Consider the following 20,046-nt stretch of genomic DNA (forward strand, 5'->3'; position numbering starts at 1 on the left):
CACATCCTGAAAATCTGTGTTTACATAGTGTACATAAAAAGTATCAAAGTACTGGGTCTGTGGACCGTTTAGATCCTTTACTCCTACATTTTGGGGTCATCTTAATGTTTAAAAGTCTGATTTGACCAAGTTCTCACTAAATCTGCACTTTTTTCATTCTCCATACATGGAAAACTCTCGGAAAACATTCTGAAGGCCCCCCTTGAATCTCATCAGCAAGTCATTAACTTTCAAACCTCACAAACTCATTTGTGGAGCTCAAATCCTCCCTTCATTAAGTGATGACATCCTATCATGAAAAAACATCTTTAATTAAAACAACCTCCCCGTCTGATCTGCACGTTTGATTCACGCATGATTCTCAGAGGTGCTGTGAGAGCCACAGATGACGGGACTGAAGCCTGTGTGAAGTGCTAGAGCGGGCCGCTCTTGGTCTCATCCCTAAAGCCCAAATGTCGACATCATCGCTGGCTCAATTACGAGTCAGGACGGCTATCTTTCTAATTGACTCTGATAAGAGAATTATCCAAACGCAGCACTTTAATGACTTCTGCTTTAATTAGTGACAGTATAAAAGGCGATTTGGCCTTCTTATTGTGCTCAGATCTTTTGTGCGAGCCATCACGAGTTTTGGACAGTGGCTGTTTGCATCGTGAAGTGGTGAGAAAGAAGTTTTTACGAGCTCAGGACTGAAGAGTGAGCTGGGAATGAACTAAATGAAGCTAAAACCAAAGTCAAGGCCAATGTCAAAGAGTTAGACGTTCATGCAAGAGACAATGAAAGATTCTCATGTGTTTAGTTAGTCTGGTAAGTGCCCTGCTATTCGTGATCTTTAAATTAAATATTTTTTTACGATGTTCAAACTCAAAATTTATATTGGTATAGAAGGCCTGAATCAGGTTTTATTTGTTGACATGTCATCCTTCTTTTCTCCGTTATTAAGCTGAATTGGTGTTTTTTATTCTTAAACTATAAATCATCATCGCTAACGACCTGGTTCTGGTCTGTTGACTCAATCTGAGTCCAGACATTGATAAAACCTCTCATAACATCCACTTAGTACTCAGTTTTTACAACCTGAACATTTTCGATCAAAGCCATCTCAAGTTACCACTTGTGTTCCCCAAGGTTCCGTTTTGGGCCCTCTTCTGTTCATTATTCACTTACTGCTTTTAAGAAATATGGAATTCACATTGAAATAGTCACATTTATTCACATTTAAATATTATACAATAACATAATATAGCCTATCTATTTGTCTACATAAAAATGTATATATGTATATATGTTATATAAATTAGTCAAATATATAATATTAAATATTTCATTATTAAATAATATTTTATACACTTTTATTTTAATAATAGAGACATTTCATATAATACAATATGCAATTCTGCATAATCTATTAACATTCATCTTGAGAAATCTACAAAAATACAGTCAGAGAAAAATATGTTAAAAAAATATAAGACAAACAACTCAGTCAGACCTAAACACGTTTCCCCTAGATTTAAATGGGACGTGATTTCCTCGAAGGCACCTCAGTGACCAGCATGTGACCTTTGAAAAGAAGTGAGAAGAATAAATGTTTTCAGTCATGGTGAAAGGTCACATCATCACATTGAGGTCAGCGAATCCTCAAAACACAGTATCACAGTATCACCTATATGATGTTTGCTTCAACAGCGAAAAGGAATAGAAGGTAAAATAAGTCTCCGAGCCACAACGTTGGAAGTTTCCAGAAAATAATATATTTATAAACATTTAATAATTTCCATGTGCAGGTAAGCTGTGCACTGCCTCCCTCTATTGTTCAACAGAAAAACTGCCCTGGAAACCCATTCGAGCAGTTGAAGTTACTCTGACAGCAGGATTCATTCTCTTTACACTAATACTGTAAAGTACAGTAGCTGTGTTGTCACAGTATAGTAATTGTCTTTTTAGCAGTAACAAATGAGGTCTCTTTAGTCACCTGAGTTGTAAGATGTCTGTGCTCTACATTAAATATCACAGTTTAGGAGGATATAAATAATAAATGCCCCATCCTACAGGTGATATATGTGACTCCTGGAAATGGCAAATATACGTCTTATCATGCTGAGCCCACTGTTTCCTTATCAATATCAGCAGTGAACCTGCAAACACTCCCATACCTTTCACAAAGAAACAGATCCGTCAGCATAAATTGACACTAGTTGTGTATTTATGGGTGATATATATATATATATATATATATATAGTGCTGCATCTAAAGCTACATAAAAAATGTTAAATAAATTAATTCACAAATGTATGTACATTTAATTAATTTAATTTTAATTAATAATAATAATAAGTAAAACTTACGTAAATATAGTCAAATAAATTTAATTATCTATATATAATATAATATATAATAATATATTCACAAATAAATTATATAATATGATAATAGATTAACAAATAAAATATGAAAAATGACAAAAACATTTGTTAAACGTAAAAAACGTGTAAAAATGTATATGGGTTAAATTAAACTGTACACTAACTTTATATCAGGAGCATAAGAGAGGTGCTGAACTAAATGAACTTCAAGATAATTCAAGTCAAGCATTTGTGTCAAGCTAGATAAACACGTTGATTCTGCAGCTGACACACTGGCCTTGGCAGTGGTGAAATCTGTGGGATTCACACACCTGTGGGCGTCCGCCATGAGAAAAACACCTGTTTTGTGAACTGTGGGGATATATATATATATATATATGGATGAGTGAAGTGTTCAGAGAGCAGAAAGTCCTGACAGACTGCAAACATGCTGAGGATCCTGTTGTTGAGCGTGCTGGCCGCCTTGGGTGAGACCTTTGTCTGCTTCTCTTGAGAGAATCATTTGTATTTGGCTTAGATTTTAACAAAGTTAACAAATGCATGCAGTACTCAGAACTTTAAAATCGAGTCTACTTGGACTCAAACTCCAATAATACTGCAATCTTAGCATGTCTAAGTGTGTTTTTGGTGTCCAGCGCTGGCTGAGCCCGGATATCTGGAGGATCAGGTCCCTGAGGAGAGGGTCGTTGGTGGAACGGTGGCAAAACCCAACTCTTGGCCCTGGCAGGTAAAACATTTTAAGAATAAGGTCTTGGTGATTTTCCACGACTAAATGGACAAGTTTCGAGTGGTCAAGCTATTTTTCTTAATATGGTAGAAGCTTAGTTGCTGTCACACTAACTAATCCAGTCAGCTTTTATGGTTATTTTTTGTCTAGTTCACGAGGCCAGTCTTATTGAAATGAGGCCGTTTCTACTGTTTCCCCCTACAAATCTTCTAATTGTCTGTCTCTCAGATCTCTCTCCAGTACCTGTCGGGTGGCAGCTACTATCACACCTGTGGTGGGACTCTGATCAGGACTAGATGGGTGATGACTGCCGCCCACTGCGTCGACACGTAATGAATCCAGGGTTATCTGTAGCTAGATAGTTAAGAAAAACAAGGATTTTCTCAAGTTCAAACAGAATGTAATAAGTCCAGAAGTGTAGTGTACGCTTGTTTCCTGTGCAGCTCGAGAACTTGGCGTGTGGTTCTGGGCGACCACGACATCTACAACCACGAGGGTCGCGAGCAGTACATGAGCGTCAGCGCCGTCTACATCCACCCCAACTGGAACAGCAACAGTGTGGCTTCTGGGTGAGTAAACATCTTTATTTGACCCTCTAACTTTAGCACTCACTATTCTAATTCTATTCTTTAAAAAAATTAACCACCTTTCTAATCTTTTTGTTTTCTATTTTATTTTCATTTATTATGCAATTGTGTGTGTGTGTGTGTATATATAGACCTCTAACACTAGCTTGTTCTATCTGTTTTCTTTTTATTTATTATATTTTTAAAAGCCCATGCTACGTGTACTGTGTTAACCTAACTGAGACTTGTTATAGCACTTATATATTATTGCTCTTTTTGTTGTTTTTGATTGCTTCCACTGTTCTCATTTGTAAGTCACTTTGGATAAAAGCGTCTGCAAAATGAATAAATGTAAATGTAAACACAGCAGTCACAGCTGTGGCGACAATTATACACAATATATATGACTTCTGTATATAATCAATTACAAGCAAAACTAACTAGACTGTATTGATACATAACAACAGTACTATATTGACAATAACACAGTACAGTATCTCACTGCCTCAACAAATCGACTTTAACTCAACATACTAAACTGTATTTATATCCTGCTGAAAAAAAGAAAATTAAAACGAACCTAAGATGTTTTTTAATAACTGTCAAGCAACTAGTAATCCATAAGGTGACCAGATTTCTGAGGTGAAAACTGAGGACATTTCAGTTCAGTGTTCAAAGCATCATTGAAATCTCACTTGAGATTATATATTTGTGACAATATATTTTTTTGTTTGTTTTTGTTTGAATTGTTTGAATTGTCGTGGTTTATTAATATCATTATTAATAATAACAATGTTTGAGGATCAAACTTACCCTAGTTTATTAATAGGTGTATGTGGCGAGTGGGGCGGGGCCGAGAGGCGTGGGAACGAGGAGTGAGGCCTGGTGTAGTGATTGGAGATGAGCTACACCTGCGCCCCACCGCCAGTATCGAGTCCCACGTAGGAGATGGAAGGATATAAAACTGAAGTGACTATAGTGAAGGACGAGAGAGGACCAGGCCTGGGACATTAGTTTATGAACTCCATAGTCGTCGGGAAGAAGGAGGCGGGAACCGGCGCACAATCAAAAATCACTTTAATAATTCATAAATAAATACAAAACGGCGCGTCAGCCCCTCACGGCGACTGACGCGCACAAATAAAAAGTAAACACATAAACTAATGTCCCAGGCCTGGTCCTCTCTCGTCCTTCACTATAGTTGCTCCAGTTTTATATCCTTCCATCTCCTACGTGGGACTCGATACTGGCGGTGGGGCTCAGGTGTAGCTCATCTCCAATCACTACACCTGGCCTCACTCCTCGTTCCCACGCCTCTCGGCCCCGCCCCACTCGCCACAGTGTACAATTCACCAAAAACCACACAATGAAATATAAATAGCAGATCGAAATAGGATTATAACAAAATTACAAATTTACAAACACATTCAAAATAAACAATGACTATGATTACATATGATAAATAAAACTGTATTTAACAAATATTTGTAACATTTTCTGACTATAAAGATCATTTCACAAATGATACGATGTTTTCAAATGATTTATTTTTTATTTTTTATGGAAGTTTCAGGAATTTGTATTTATTTGTGCAAAACAATTAAAAAACTTTACCATGCCGTGTTATAAAGTGCACACAAACAGTGTTACTTTGTTTAACATGTATAGTTATGTCACTAACTTGAAACCAGTAATGAGGTGTCTTTTATTAATTATTAATTTATTTATTTTCGAAACATTGTAAAATGTGTGGCCTATGTATTTTGATTTAAATACATAGGGCAAAATCTTTTTAAATGCTTTAAAAATATAAAATTCTTTATATTTATAAAATATATTTTCAAAAAAATTTACAAAACAAAATGTACAAAATATAGATTGATAGTAAATATATTTACTATATACAATACTATATATATATATATATATATATATATATATATATATATATATATATATATATATATATATATTTGAGCAAAAAATATTTGTGTTCCTCACACATTAAAAAACAGTACTTTCAACATATCATATAACAACAATCATACAATACAACTGAATGAAACACTATATACGACTATATCAATCTAATACGTAATATCAACATCACTTTCAACTTTTATACTTAATATTAATGCAACATAAATGTACAATTACAACACCAACACAACTTGCATGATCATCTCAAGTTTTTCTGAAGTTATAGCGCCCCCTAGCACAGTAAATGTGTGAACTGTGTCCATTCTATGCATTTCAGATATGATATCGCCCTTCTGCGTCTGTCCTCCGATGCCTCTCTGAACTCATACGTGCAGCTGGGCAGTCTGCCTCCCTCTGGACAGGTTCTGCCCAATAACAACCCCTGTTACATCACCGGCTGGGGCCGCACACAGAGTCAGTTTAGCCTCAAGCACAACAAATCAGCCACGGTGTTGCCTGAAATCAGTTCTGACTCATCTTTCTGTCATTTCTCCAGCCGGTGGGTCTCTCTCGGCTCAGCTGAAACAGGCCTCTCTGCCCGTGGTCGACTACAGTACCTGCTCTCGCAGCGACTGGTGGGGAAGCACCGTGAAGAACACTATGGTTTGCGCTGGAGGCGGAAGCGACTCTGGATGCCAGGTGAAAAAGAACCACTCTCGAACAGATCATAAACTATGAGAAGTCGTTTGGTTCTGCGGAAGAAATGTCTCATTTTGACTCCTGCTGTGTTGTTTTTAGGGTGACTCTGGCGGTCCTCTGAACTGTCAGGTCAGTGGTCAGTACGTTGTTCACGGTGTGACCAGCTTTGTGTCTTCATCGGGTTGTAACGCCTACAAGAAGCCCACGGTCTTCACTCGTGTGTCTGCATACATCAGCTGGATGAACGGCGTAAGTGCAATTCATAAGATCACACTGTCATTATAATAAACTTTACATTAGGAGCTAACAGACTGTAAAGATCATGACTATTTTATAATACTCTGTTTTTCTTGTGCCGTTTTGTTCACATCAGATCATTGGATGAGGAGGAAAACCTGAGAGGAGGAAAGACGAACATCCTTCATTTACCAAGCTTTAACATCTGCGCCGGCCAAAATACATACAATAAACTTTATATCTAATCTTGGGCTGCTTTTGAATCATTTTGAAATTATTTGTGTAATCAAAAACTCTCACCATAAACATTTGAACCCTAAAAGTACATTCAGTTTCAAAATTAAACACAAGAAGAGTCCAAACTCAGCTGGAAATCAGTGAAATCAGATATTAGACACTGAATGGTAAGATAACTGAAATGTGGTTGATATGAAATTGATAACCTGAAATTGCGATGTTTGACACGGTTCTGAATGGACTGGACCAAAAAAAAAATAAAAATCTGATATGTTAAAATAGGTCTGTACAAATTGCACTTGCAGTGTAAGTCTAAAAGACCTGCCACTTGTTCTGTGTCGTGCATTTTTCATTTTATGGTTAACTTTTCACTTCTCAAATACAAATCACACAGTAATAAATAACAGCACAGCTATTTTTTCATATACTATGGTATAAAGTTCAAATATCAACAAACTTTATATAGTAAAGTAAACTCATGGATAACAAAATGTAAAATATGAAAACCTAAAATATGAGCTGAATGAATTGCTAGTGGTATCCAAACAGTATGAACTCTTTTCTTTATTATAGTTTCTGTCATTGTACTCATGAGGGGGCATAGGATATTATAATGAAAAGAGAAAACTGACCACAGATCAGTGTCCATTTGCCATTGAACTCATGTTTTCCATACTCAAGAAAAGACTTAGAGACAGAGATTCAAGTTTTACTGTAAGCTTACGTATCATTTTAAACATATAATAATATATTTGAAAATATAAACATATATAGCCTGTTCTTGTATGGTCAGTTTATGTATAATGAACAAAACAAATACGTGTAAAATGAAGTGAAAGTGAAAGTTGTCCCATTTGCCAAGTATGGTAACCCATGCTCGGAATTGGTGCTCTGCATTTAACCCACCCAAGTACACACACACACACACACACACACACACAGCAGTGAGAAGTAAACACATACACACTCACACACCCGTAGCAGCGGGCAGCATTTGCATCAGAGCCTGGAGAGCAGTTGAAGGTTCAGTGCCTTGCCCTTGGATCTCACCATAGTCGTGGTATTACACGTGGTACATTCACTCCCCTCACCTTCAATCCCCAAGACTCGATCCTGCGACCTTCTGGTTAAAAGTCTGACTCTCTAACCATCAGGCCACAATAGGACTTAAATGGTTAGTTTACCCCATAAATTACTCACCCTCAAGTTATCCTAGGTGTATATGACTTTCTTCTTTCAGATGAATGCAGTCGGAGTTATATTAAAACTTGTCTTTGATCTTTCAAGCTGTTTAATGGCACTCTACGGGAGTTGCAGTGTGTCAGTCCAAAAGAAGTTGAATAAAAAGCACTCATCAATAAAAGAAGTGTCTCACACGGCTCCCGGGGCTGAACAAAGGCCACCTTTAGCGAATCAATGTGTTTTTGTTAGAAATATAACCATATTTAAAATGTAATAATCAATTTAATCTAGCTTGCGCTAACTGTTAATTATGTATAAGGACAGTGTTGCACATGCCCCGCTCAGAAGTGACGAACATGGAAGCACAGGAGAAGTTTTTATTCAACTTCTTTTGGACTGGAGCACTGCAACACCCGCTGAGTGCCATTAAACAGCTTGAAAGATCAAAGACAATTTTTAATGTAACTCCGACGGATTCGTCTGAAAGAAGAAAGCCATATAGTATACTGTACCTCTAGGATGAATTGAGGGTGAGAAATGTATGGACTAATTTAATTTTTTGGGTGAACTAATCCTTTAAATATAACTTTTCACACATGACCTGACTTATAGCCTATATAATAAACGTATATTCTTTTAGACTAGTACCAGCTCTACACAGGTTTTGATCGAAATGTTGTTATGGGACTATTTGTTCATTTAAAATGTTCGTTTGAAATGTAGACATTTTAAATCCAGAATTTCTTCTTTTGACATTAAATGTATGAAAACACATTTAAAAACTAAGTATGTTTGAAAACAATAAGGGCTTTTGTTTTTATGAGCAGTAACAATGGCAAGATGGTTAATACTCATAATTAGACACAAATACAGGCGGTACAGTTGCTCTACACGACTTCACCACTAAACAAGGAACTGCACCTCTGTCATCTAGAAACAGGTTTAGAGTTCGGTTCAAATAAGTGTTTGCTCTTTTAGACCTGTGGAGGGTTATTTGAGCAGTCTGTGAGCTCTTGAACAAAATGCTTCAAACAATATATTTTTCCATTCTGTCTTCTTTTTATCTAACTGGTAAGTTCTAAATGGTTTTTTAGCTACAGTTTTAGTAAAACAGCATCAGTTGTGACTGTGAAAGTGTTCCAATCTTTGCTCACAGGTTCGTTTGGTGTTGAGATCGCTCAAACCCAGACCATATCAGCGATGGAGGGAGATTCTGTCACTCTACTCACAGATGTTACTGAACTGCAGAGAGATAATGTGCTATTGTGGACGTTTGGACCTCAAGACACTCACATCGCTAAAATCAACAGAGTCCACAATGAGACGTTTCACAATGGTGCTGACGGGAGATTCAGAGACAGACTCGAGCTGGACTCTCAGACTGGATCTCTGACCATCACAAACGTCAGCACAGAACTCACTGGACTTTATAAAGTAGAAATAGTCACTGAAAATAAGGTCTCGTGCAAGGATTTCATTGTTAAAGTCTATGGTAAGCACAGTATTATTATTATGCATATACCTGTCTCTTTTCATTATTCTTATTTTAAATATAATATTATAAAATTACCATGAATACATATAATAACATAATATTAATTTAGGACATGAGGATATATGGGGGTAAGTTGGGCCACCACTTAAGCCTATGAAACCAAGGATTTGGCATTAAGACATGATTTTCTGTAAAGCTGTTTTGAATAAGATTAAAATGACTTAATTACAAGATTATCACTTGTTTTTTTAATTATGATGTGATATTTTATTAAAAAATGTGGTGAGTTACTTTGAACATTTTTTCGTCCTTGTGGTCCGTGACAGTGTTTTCACTTGGTTTGTTACTGTGGTATAATCTACATTCCCAAATGTCATTTAAAATCAAAACCATCTGTGGTTGGTTGCTTTTCATGTTGGTCAGGCTCTTTGCTATATTTTAATTCTCAGCCCAGAATGAACACTTCAAGTTAAAGGCGTTTAGTAGATTTATATCCATCAGGTAAGAGAAATAAAATCCTTTCGATGAGGAAGTTGAGGATGCAAAAGTCATCACTTCTGTTTTCAGACAAATAGGGATTGAAATATAGGAACTACCCAATACTGTATCCTGTTTCTCCAAGAAAAATACTTTTTTGGCACCTTGGCACCTTCTGTATGTTCTATGTTCATTTGCAACTTTATTTCTCAAATTGCCACTTCATACTGTTTCTCAAAAGTAAAACGTATTTGCATTTGCAACTTAACTGATTTTTATTTCTATAAACTGTGGTAATAAACCACTGGCCAACAAAGAAGCTCTTACTGTTTTTCTTGTGTTCTTCAGCTCATCTCCCTATTCCTGTGATCACCAAATACTGTCCACAAAATCCTCCATCATCAGTCTCCAGATGTGAGCTGCTGTGTTCAGCGTTGAATGTGAGTCGTGTGAATCTCTCCTGGTACAAACGAAACAGTTTATTGTCCAGCATCAGTGTGTCTGATCTCAGCAGCAGCGTCTCTTTACATCTGGAGGTGGAATATCAAGATAAAAACAGCTACAACTGTGTGCTCAACAATCCCATCAGCAACCAGACTCAACATCTGGACATCACTCAACTCTGTCAGATACTACATTCAGATGGTGAGTTAAGAGATTTAATTCAAGGATTAACTATCCCTTCAAAGGGGTCATATGATGCAATTTCAAATTCGCCTTTCTCTTTGGAGTGTTATGAGCTGTTAGCGAATAGATAAGATCTTTAAAGTTGCAAAGACTAAAGTTTCAAACCCGAAGAGATAATCTTTATGAAAGTTAAAAGTCAACCACGCCCTCCTAAACCGACTAGTTTAAACACGTCTACGTCACTGTGTGGCAAGATTTGCAGACGACCAGGTAAAATGGTGAAACAGAGACAAGACGACCAGGTAAAATGGGGAAACAAAGACAAAACAACCAGGTAAAATGGGGAAACAGAGACAAGAGAAGTACAACACAAAACAAGGAGTCCAGGAGGGAGGTGGACCGGCGGAGGATCAGGGGGAGGGATGGAGGGCCAGGTCCTTAGAGGGAAACAGAAAGAAAGAAACAGACAAGAAACCCAGGAGGGAAGTGGACCAGCGGAGGATCAGGGGGAGGGATGGAGGGCCAGGTCCATAGGAGGAACAGAGACAGAAGAACAAAAAAAAAACACAAAAACACAAGTCGGGTGCTCAGAGAGTTCAATTACGTGACGAGACTCTGGAAGTTCCGCAGAGGCGAGGAGAGAATCTGGTAGATCAGCCGAGCCTAGGGGAGACTCTAGTACTTCAGCAGAGACATCGAATGGTTCTGGTAGTTCAACAGATAAATGAAGAGACTCTGGTAATCCCATGGTGTTTCTACTGTGTTCCAGAAGATCAATGCTGAATTGACTCTGCTCATGAAGATTATTGGTGACTTGCATTTGTTCATGAAAATCATTGGTGACTTGCATTTGTTCATGAAGATCAATGGTGACTTGCCTTTGTTCATGAAGATCAATGTTGACTTGAGTTTGTTCATAAAGATCACTGGTCACTTGACTCTGTCCTTGAAGATCACCGGTGACTTGACTCTGTCCTTGAAGATCACCGGTGACTTGACTCTGTCCTTGAAGATCACCGGTGACTTGACTCTGTCCTTGAAGATCACCGGTGACTTGACTTGACTCTGGAAGGTCAATGGTGACTAGCCTTGACTCTGGAAGGTCCACGGTGACTAGCCCTGACTCGGGAAGGTCAATGGTGACTAGTCCTTACTCTGGAAGGTCAACGGTGACTAGCCCTGACTCTGGAAGGTCAAAGGTGACTAACCCTGACTCTGGAAGGTCAACGGTGACAAACGTTGACTCTGGAGGGTCCATGAGCACCTGACTCGACTCTGGAAGGTCAACAGGAACTAGCCCTGACTCTGGAAGGTCAACGGTGACTGACCCTGACTCTGGAAGGTCCACGAGCACCTGACTCAACTCTAGAGGGTCAACGGAAACCTGACTCAACTCTGGAGGGTCAACGGGAACCTGACTTAACTCTGGAGGGTCAACAGGAATATGACTCGACTCTGGAGAGTCAACCATAACCTGACTCAACTCTGGAGGGTCAACGAGAACCTGACTCAACTCAGGAAAGCCCACTGTAGATGCCATCCTCTGCAGTGGCTGCGGGCTGGCGGCCACCTTGTGCAGTGGCGCTGGGTTGGTGGCCATCTTGTACTGTGGTGCTGGCTCAGCAGATGTGACATGAACAGTCTCTGGATCAGCTGATGTGATGTGAACACTCCTGGGAATCTCCAGGATTTTTGACATCATGGAGAAATAATCCAAAAATGTTTCAGCGGCCATCTTGGGAGTTGGCGCTGAGCTGGCGGCCATCTTGCATCGTGGCACTGGGCTGGTGACCACTTAGTGCTGTGGCGCTGTGCTGGCGTCCATCTTGCCTCGTGTCGCTGTGCTGGTGTCCATCTTGCCTCGTGGCGCTGGACCTGCAGCCATTATGGGCAGTGGTGCTGGGCCGGCGGCCATTCTGCCCAGTGGCTCTGGGCTGGTGGCCATCTTGTGCTGTGGCGCTGGGCTGGCGTCCATCTTGCCTCATGGTGCTGGGCTGGCTTCTATCTTGCCTCATGGTGCTGGGTTGGTGGCCATCCTGTGCAATGGCGCTGGGTCGGTGACCATTCTGCGCAGCGGCGCTGGGCTGGCGGCCATTTTGTGCAGCGGCACTGGGCTGGCGGTCATCATGTGCAGCGGCGCAGGCTAGGCAGACTTGCGCCTCCTCTCCCCTCTCCGTTCACAATGGTGAAACGGCGGCTCCCATCCGTTCCACCCGAACCCAGGGATGATGGGGGGCCATAGTGGAGAGTGATGCCGGACCTCCTCTCGACCACTCACTCCTGAGCGACCTCCCCTGGTCCAACAAAACACGACCAGGTGGGTACCCTCAAAACCATTCCTATCCCCGCTCGGTGGCTGGGGAGGAAACATGAACAGACATACCGCTGGATCTCAGAGATGGAGTCCTTCTGTGATGATCGTGTACCAGAGAGACACAGAGAGAGAGAGAGATCCAATCGCAGATGTCTTTATTAAGGGATAATCCAAATCGTAGTCAACACAAGCCACGGTCAAAACCAAAAAGACAGTCCAAAATAAACAAACCAAGGAAAAGGACAGGAAAGGGAACTTGCAAAACGAGCTGTCTCGGAGGACGAGCAGACCAGGAAGAATCTCGGGAGACGAGAATGCTGGATACACGAAGAGTAAGGACTCCATACAAACAACAGGAAAAGACTGGTATTTATAGGGAGGCTAATGACGATAAAGTGACTGCACCTGGTGCAATTAACAGGAGTGCAATTACTGTGATGACAGGACAAGAATAGAGGAATTCTAGTGCCTACGGTGAAGTGCCTAAGGTGAAGTGAGCCCACTAGTGGACACCCAGGGAAACAGAGACTAGACAGCGTGACAGTTATTTAACGTGACCTGTAAAAAGACAGTATTGGTCATTATAATCCGTAATTATGTCCCCACTGGAATCAACAAATGCCTCGTTTGTAATGGGTTTTATTGGTTTTGTCTCATCACTGGTTACATAATCATAGTATGTTAAGGGGTGTAACATTTCCGTCACAAGCTTGAGGCAAATAGCCAATCATAATGCACTGGATAGCTGGCTAATCAGAGCACACCTCGCTTTTCAGAACGATGAGCTTTGTAAAAATCGACACGTTTCATACAGGTGGGGCAGAGAGGAGAAACAATAATGTACATTATGTGTAACCTTAAACTGAATAAACACATTTCATTAGATTAAATACACAAAATAATGTTATTTTTATCAACATCATATGACCCGTTTAAATGCGATTGTTACTCCTTTTTTGAGCACTTTAATCCTGTTCTGTACATGCATTCTTGAGTGACAACCAAATTCAACCACCAAATTAACTCCCAAAATAGTGGCAACTGCCCTGGTATTTACAGAACCCAACTGAATAAAAAATGGTAATACCTACCAGCTGCCTCAGCCATCATAAAGCAGGTGGTTATGATACAAAAAAGTATATAAAAAGTTACCAAGCTTAGTGTCAAATGTTTTGGTTTTGACAGATCATAGATTTCCGCAGTTGTGTTCTAAACTACAATTTATGGGATTCACTCATTTTGGCGCCTTCTTTGCAGCTAACATCCAAACACAAAAAGTGTGGGAACGGGAAAAAACGCTCAAAAGAGAACTAATAGCCATACGATTACCATGTTAAAACTGAGTTTAGTACTGATTAAATATCAAAAAATAAACGATTTGATTTTTCTCTCAATCCATAGACTACGTCCACCATTATGGTTTTATAGAAGCTGTGATCCGATTGGCTCTCTCTGCTCTGGTGGGCGTGGCTGCTGTTGCTGTACTGCTTTATGATGTCAGATCCAGATGAGTCTGACGGGAGGACAGAAAGACAAGCAAAACAACTGGAAACGTCACTTGCACTTTTTTATTATATTGTTTTGTTTTATTTTGTGTTGTCATTGGCAGAATTTCCTGTTTCTATGTTGTGACCAAACCTAATCTTGAAAGACATTTCTAATCATGTAAATAATCATCAGATCAAAAGAGCTGTGCCACTGGCCATGTATTGATTTCATTATGCAGACATTTAGCTGTTTAGGAAGGAAACCGCATAGCTTTGAATATAGAAAAAAGTGAGGAGCTTGCAGCTTATGGGTTCATTTAAAATGACTGAATCTGCATAAAGAAATGAATCTTTTATAGCTAATGGATCTGATCACAAAGTAGTGAGATTAAGTTACTATTGATCAGATGATGATGGGTGTATCTGAAAGTCTTGAAATAGTTTTTCGTGAACTCTCAGAATGAAACTTACTGTCTCACTGCTCACAGGAACAGATCTTGTAGCTGTGACTGAGTGTGATTCAGATTCATTAGCCGTATAAGAGAAGCGAAAGCTTAAAAAGGAGACGATCGGTCAGTTTTTATATGAGTCAGAAGGGCAAACCCTTCATTAGGTATATAGTTTTCTCTTATAAAGATGTTCTGATTGATTATTATGATGCAATTTCATAAAAGGAGTTAGCCTTCTAAAAAAATCATCAAAAAATTATCTAAAAAAAAAGTAAATAAATAAATAAATAAATAAATAAGTAAAGATTTAATATAGAATGACCTTTTATGTATTTTATGTAAAATAAAAGCTACAAAGATTTGTGATTTATTTGTCTTATTTTTATGCTATGATATTTATTCAACTCAACTATGCAAGTGTTTGTTTGTTTGTTTCATGCAGTGAGAAGAATGAAGGTTAATCTTTTAAATGTGCTGTGAGTCAACATGAAACCTGTTGTGGTCGGGGTTACTGTAGATGTGGAAACAAATATGGTTTATTCTTATTTATAGACAAACAGTTGGTGCTTCTGAGCGTGTCCGTTACTGAATGTATGTGCTAATTATGTTTATTGTTAAAGGTCTTGTTTTCCATTCGCTGCTCATGTGAAACTCAAACCTAAATTTGGAGATACAGAAGCAACTGTGTTCAATTTCTTGTGTAGAGAATATTTCAGCCAAAAGGTGCATTTGTTTTTGACTTTGAAATATAAACACAACGATTTTATTTTGTTTTTTATTTATTTATTTTTTATTTGTTTTATTTTTTTAATCAAGAAAAAAGGATAATAGGTGACCATGTCTTTTTTTTATGGTGTTTGCATTAGGCAAATTTGCAGTGTTACAGCACAAACATTGTTTAATGACGCCTTTAATGCGAAAGCATGTACCCATGTGTGTGTGTGTGTTTGTGTGTGTGTGTGTGTGTGGAGGTGGGAGTAGGGTATTCCTGCACAATCAGAGTCTAAGGTTTACCTGGGACTTACTGTATTAGTACGAAAACTTGCTTAATCATTGTTTTACCTTATTAGTTAAGTATAAAATACCTTTCATAATTCAACTGCCTGGTTGTACTACAAATTAGCCTGTCATTTTGGCATTGTTCTCATGAATGAGTCGTTTGGCAGTTTAAAAAGTCTGTAACAATTTAGCCTAATCTGCAGGCCTACGACACACACAGTCCATGGTTATCACGTGTTAGTTTCGGTAATGTTCTGCATAGCCAATATGAATATATGGCATTGGTTCGGATCATTGTAGGACATATGATGAAAAAAAATGCACTAGGCATATTTTAATTGAGATGATCTCAAAATATTCTATATATAATAGGCTCATGCATATAACAATTCAATGTTCAGTAGTGGTATTATAGTATATTTACATTAATGTTTTTCATAGGCCATCATAAATGCCCTGGCTGTCCTCCAGAATGTCTCCTCACAGCTGAGCAGGTCTTCCTTTCTGGTCCAGTTTATCATTGCAGGTCAGAGACGCCTTCAACAGAAGAGAGAGTCAGCATCAAACAAAGACTAATCAGAATCTCAGGAAGGTAGAGATGTTTCTGGACCACTGGTGACATTATATCATAGTCATATATCATTAGTTATATTCTCTTGTGTTCTGTCGTATAATTGTATGATAAGTTGCGGGCTCAAACTCTCTCTTCTCACCTGTATTGTATCTGAAAATAATAATAATAATTTTGGAAGATTTATGTCTGCTCATAGAGTGTTTTGGGTTACATGATGCAGCTGACAACACAGTGTTAAACAGTATTAGTAAGATGTTGACCACTGGAGTGAAAAAGCATTAGGCGTGAAATGCAAAGTTAAGAAAAAGCTGTCCACAGTCACACGTGTGAACCGTAGACATGTCATTTCTTCAGTTTATACTCCACTCTGCTCTGAGTTTGATCCTTCTCTCTCATCACACTTGTTTCGGCACATCATGGTAATCAGAATCCCATGTGATCTGATCATCCATCATAAGACGATTCGGTCAAATCCTTTGTCAGTATTATTAAGTGATTTGTGTGTTTGATTAGGAAATAATCAGGTGTCTTTATTTAGCTCGATTTCTCCACATGAACTCTATGGATTTCTAATGAACTCTTTAATGTTTCTAATGTATTTCTTTGCGATGTTAATGGGGCTTGAAATACGCTTTCTTTTTAGTGATGGATTCTTGAAACCGAACCATAAATATTTTTTTAGATTTTACCAGTAACTGATTCTTGGATGCCGTTGGTGTGATGTTGTTCAGAAACTCGTGAATCTCCAAATGCAGAGCACACTGCTCTAGCGCCACCCTGTGACTGAATGAGCAAACACAAGCTGCTTTTAATCATCACTTTCATTGTGATATGTTGGCTATGTGGAAATATTAATAATCGCTCTGCTTCTTTGAATGTTATAGTAAATTCGTTAATCTGACAGAGGCAGGACGCAGGAAACAAAGTAATGGTAAAATTAGTTTATTGAATAATCTTAATTACTCAATGCTTATTACACAAAACAATGTTTTATTACACAAAAACAAACACACACACACACACACACACACACACACACACACGTTACCATTTCAAAGATGACCTCTAGATAATGAACTCCTCATTCCATACTGTATAGTAGTACATTTGATTACAAACATTGATTAAAATGCAAGCAAACCTTCATTATCAGAAACACGTGCTGCAAATATTATTGATGGATTTGATAATACAGCTTGCCAAACTGTGAAGTTTTGTAATACTAGCACTATAGGTGATTTGAAAATGTCACAACAGGTTCTGATGCTCTACACACAACAATGTTACACATAGGCTTCAGTGTTAAGTAGTTGAGTAAATGTTATTAGTTACTGTACTTGTTACACTGAGTATTAAAGATATTAGCAACATTTACTATCTACTTGACTACATTTTTGAATAAATAAGCGCAATGTACTCTTTACACCAAAACATTTGTGATCTGCAAAGCAATTGTTACATGCTTTTTATGCAGTTTAATTCTGCTACAAAATAATCGATATTGCCATCTACAGGCCATTGAAGGTACTGTATCTTCAAGCGTGTATCGCCACTGAATATTAATAAATAAATAAATAAATAAATAAATAAATAAATAAATAAAGCATAATTGAGACTTTTTATCTCAAAGTTTGACTTTTTTTCTTGCAATTGTGAGTTTACATTCCAGAATCAGAATTGCAAGATATAAACTTGCAATTGTCAGAAATAAAGTCAGAATTGTGATCAATTCCCTCCCAAGTGTGTTTATAGCAAACATTTTTGACTCTTCTCACAATTGTGACTTATAAAGCCCAATTCTGCGAGGAAAAAAAAACATTTTTTATATCTAAAAATTGTGAGTTTATATCACACAATTCTGAGAAAAAAAGTCAGAATTGCAAGAAATAAAGTGAATATTGAAGTGAAATAAAGTGAAATGGACTTCCATATGAACGTGAGTGCATTAGCGGATGCTTGTGAATCACATGTGTTTCATATACAGTATAAGATGAGGATGTGTCTGCAGACGATGATGAAGCCGAAACCAGCACCCAATGCGAGTAGGCTTCAATGATTTCATTTTATTTAACAATATTTTGTCAATCTATTCTATTTAAGATAACTTTTTATTGAATATTGGTTTACTTATGTCCATTTTGAGCACATGAGCTTGTTTTTCCACTGGCTCTAATGTGTTGATGTTTAAGCCTACATTAATTATGAATAAAATACTGTTTTTTTTTTTTTTGTTGTTGTTGTTTTGTGAAGTCTCGCTCTATTACATTTTGTCATTTTCACTTTAACTATATATCATTTCTTGATGCACGTTCATGGTTAATCAAGGCATAACTAAGCATTTCTTAAGGTAACTCACTCTGTCTGATCCGATCTTGCTTCGTGTTTGACAGCAGCAGTGCAAGCACAGACAGACGGGCCACCTGTAAATGTGACAACGAAGCTTAAAAATATATTTAAAAAATACTTAATTTCAAAACAGACATCGCTGGGGTTTTTTTTCTTTCTATTTTTCCTATATTAGTGTTATTTCATCTTTACTGTGTAATTCATCATGTATGTTTGCACTATGTCTGTACTTTATTCTACTCTGGAAGCTAATGTTGCCAAGTCAAATTCCTTGTGTGTGTGTTAACATGTTTGGTAATAAAGCTCCTTCTGATTCTGATTCTTAAAGGATCAGTAAGGGAGTCATTAATGGCTTATTTTAATTCCCACTCTCAAAAACATTTTTTTTTTCTTTGAAAATCCAGGTTTCCCAGAATCTTGAGAAACACAGATATATCAAATAAAAGCAGAGATATGTTTTTGTGTTTTAATGTCAGTGAATGACTCTAGTGGGCATGTCTTATCTCATCAAACTGAACTCATTCCCTCCTGCTCACCCTCTCTACACACGCTCTTCACTCATCAAAGGCGTTGATTCGTTCACAGACTTTTTAGTGGATTCTGAAACAAAAAGCAGAGACAATTAGAAAAATTTGAAATTTTTAGAAATATAAATTTTTCTTTTTTAATTGGTATACATAATAAAATTTTAACATATTTCAATACATTTTTCACATTTTGTGCAGTTTTGTAAGTATTGATTTAAAAAATAATAATATACAAAATAGAGGATTTCACGGTTTTCTCTATGACGTAAAATTTAGCAATTGAAAAATTAACTTTATGAAAGTAAAGTGACTTTCTTTATTTGAAATGTTTCGTTTGAAGTCACCATTATGGTGAACAGTGTTTGCTTTAGTTTACCACTTGACCCTTGGATTATTTTTCAACAAATGCAACAGTGTTTCATAAAAATAAAAAATAATATATATATATATATATATATATATATATATATATATATATATATATATTTTTTTTTTTTTTTTTTTTTTTTTGCGTTGACAAAGTAGATCAGCTGAAATTGTCTGCATTGACAAGATTCAAAAGCTACAGTTTAAATCATGTAATACTGCAATGGTGAGGTTGAGGCAAAGTTTAATTGTAAAAAAAAATCATTTTGAACTAATCAAAATAAGCTGTGATAGAAATATCACTAATGCATTAATGCTGACACGAACATAATATCTGAAACAACATCTTTTGTGCAACAATTTCAAATGGAAATGTACTATTAAACTATGAAAATATACTACTACTATAATCAATGTTGTTCTACTCACCGGTGACAGACACATTAATTC

General features: G+C 37.5%; 2 protein-coding genes across 2 annotated transcripts; both read left to right on the forward strand.

Moving 5' to 3' along the window:
* The first annotated feature begins 2,743 nt into the window (after positions 1-2,743).
* On the forward strand, positions 2,744-6,761 carry LOC113076267 (elastase-1-like). Its single transcript, XM_026248928.1, has 8 exons — positions 2,744-2,834; positions 3,003-3,094; positions 3,323-3,423; positions 3,538-3,663; positions 5,918-6,054; positions 6,137-6,279; positions 6,379-6,528; positions 6,653-6,761. Exons 1-8 carry the CDS (start codon positions 2,795-2,797, stop codon positions 6,662-6,664), a joined length of 801 nt encoding a protein of 266 aa, XP_026104713.1. The 5' UTR covers positions 2,744-2,794; the 3' UTR covers positions 6,665-6,761.
* Positions 6,762-8,923: 2,162 nt separating this feature from the next.
* Positions 8,924-14,998, forward strand: LOC113076268 (SLAM family member 5-like). Its single transcript, XM_026248929.1, has 4 exons — positions 8,924-9,006; positions 9,092-9,427; positions 10,256-10,552; positions 14,250-14,998. Exons 1-4 carry the CDS (start codon positions 8,958-8,960, stop codon positions 14,357-14,359), a joined length of 792 nt encoding a protein of 263 aa, XP_026104714.1. The 5' UTR covers positions 8,924-8,957; the 3' UTR covers positions 14,360-14,998.
* The last annotated feature ends 5,048 nt before the right edge of the window (positions 14,999-20,046 follow it).

Source organism: Carassius auratus, unplaced genomic scaffold (genome assembly GCF_003368295.1).
Source record: "Carassius auratus strain Wakin unplaced genomic scaffold, ASM336829v1 scaf_tig00019517, whole genome shotgun sequence".
Lineage (NCBI taxonomy): Eukaryota > Metazoa > Chordata > Actinopteri > Cypriniformes > Cyprinidae > Carassius > Carassius auratus.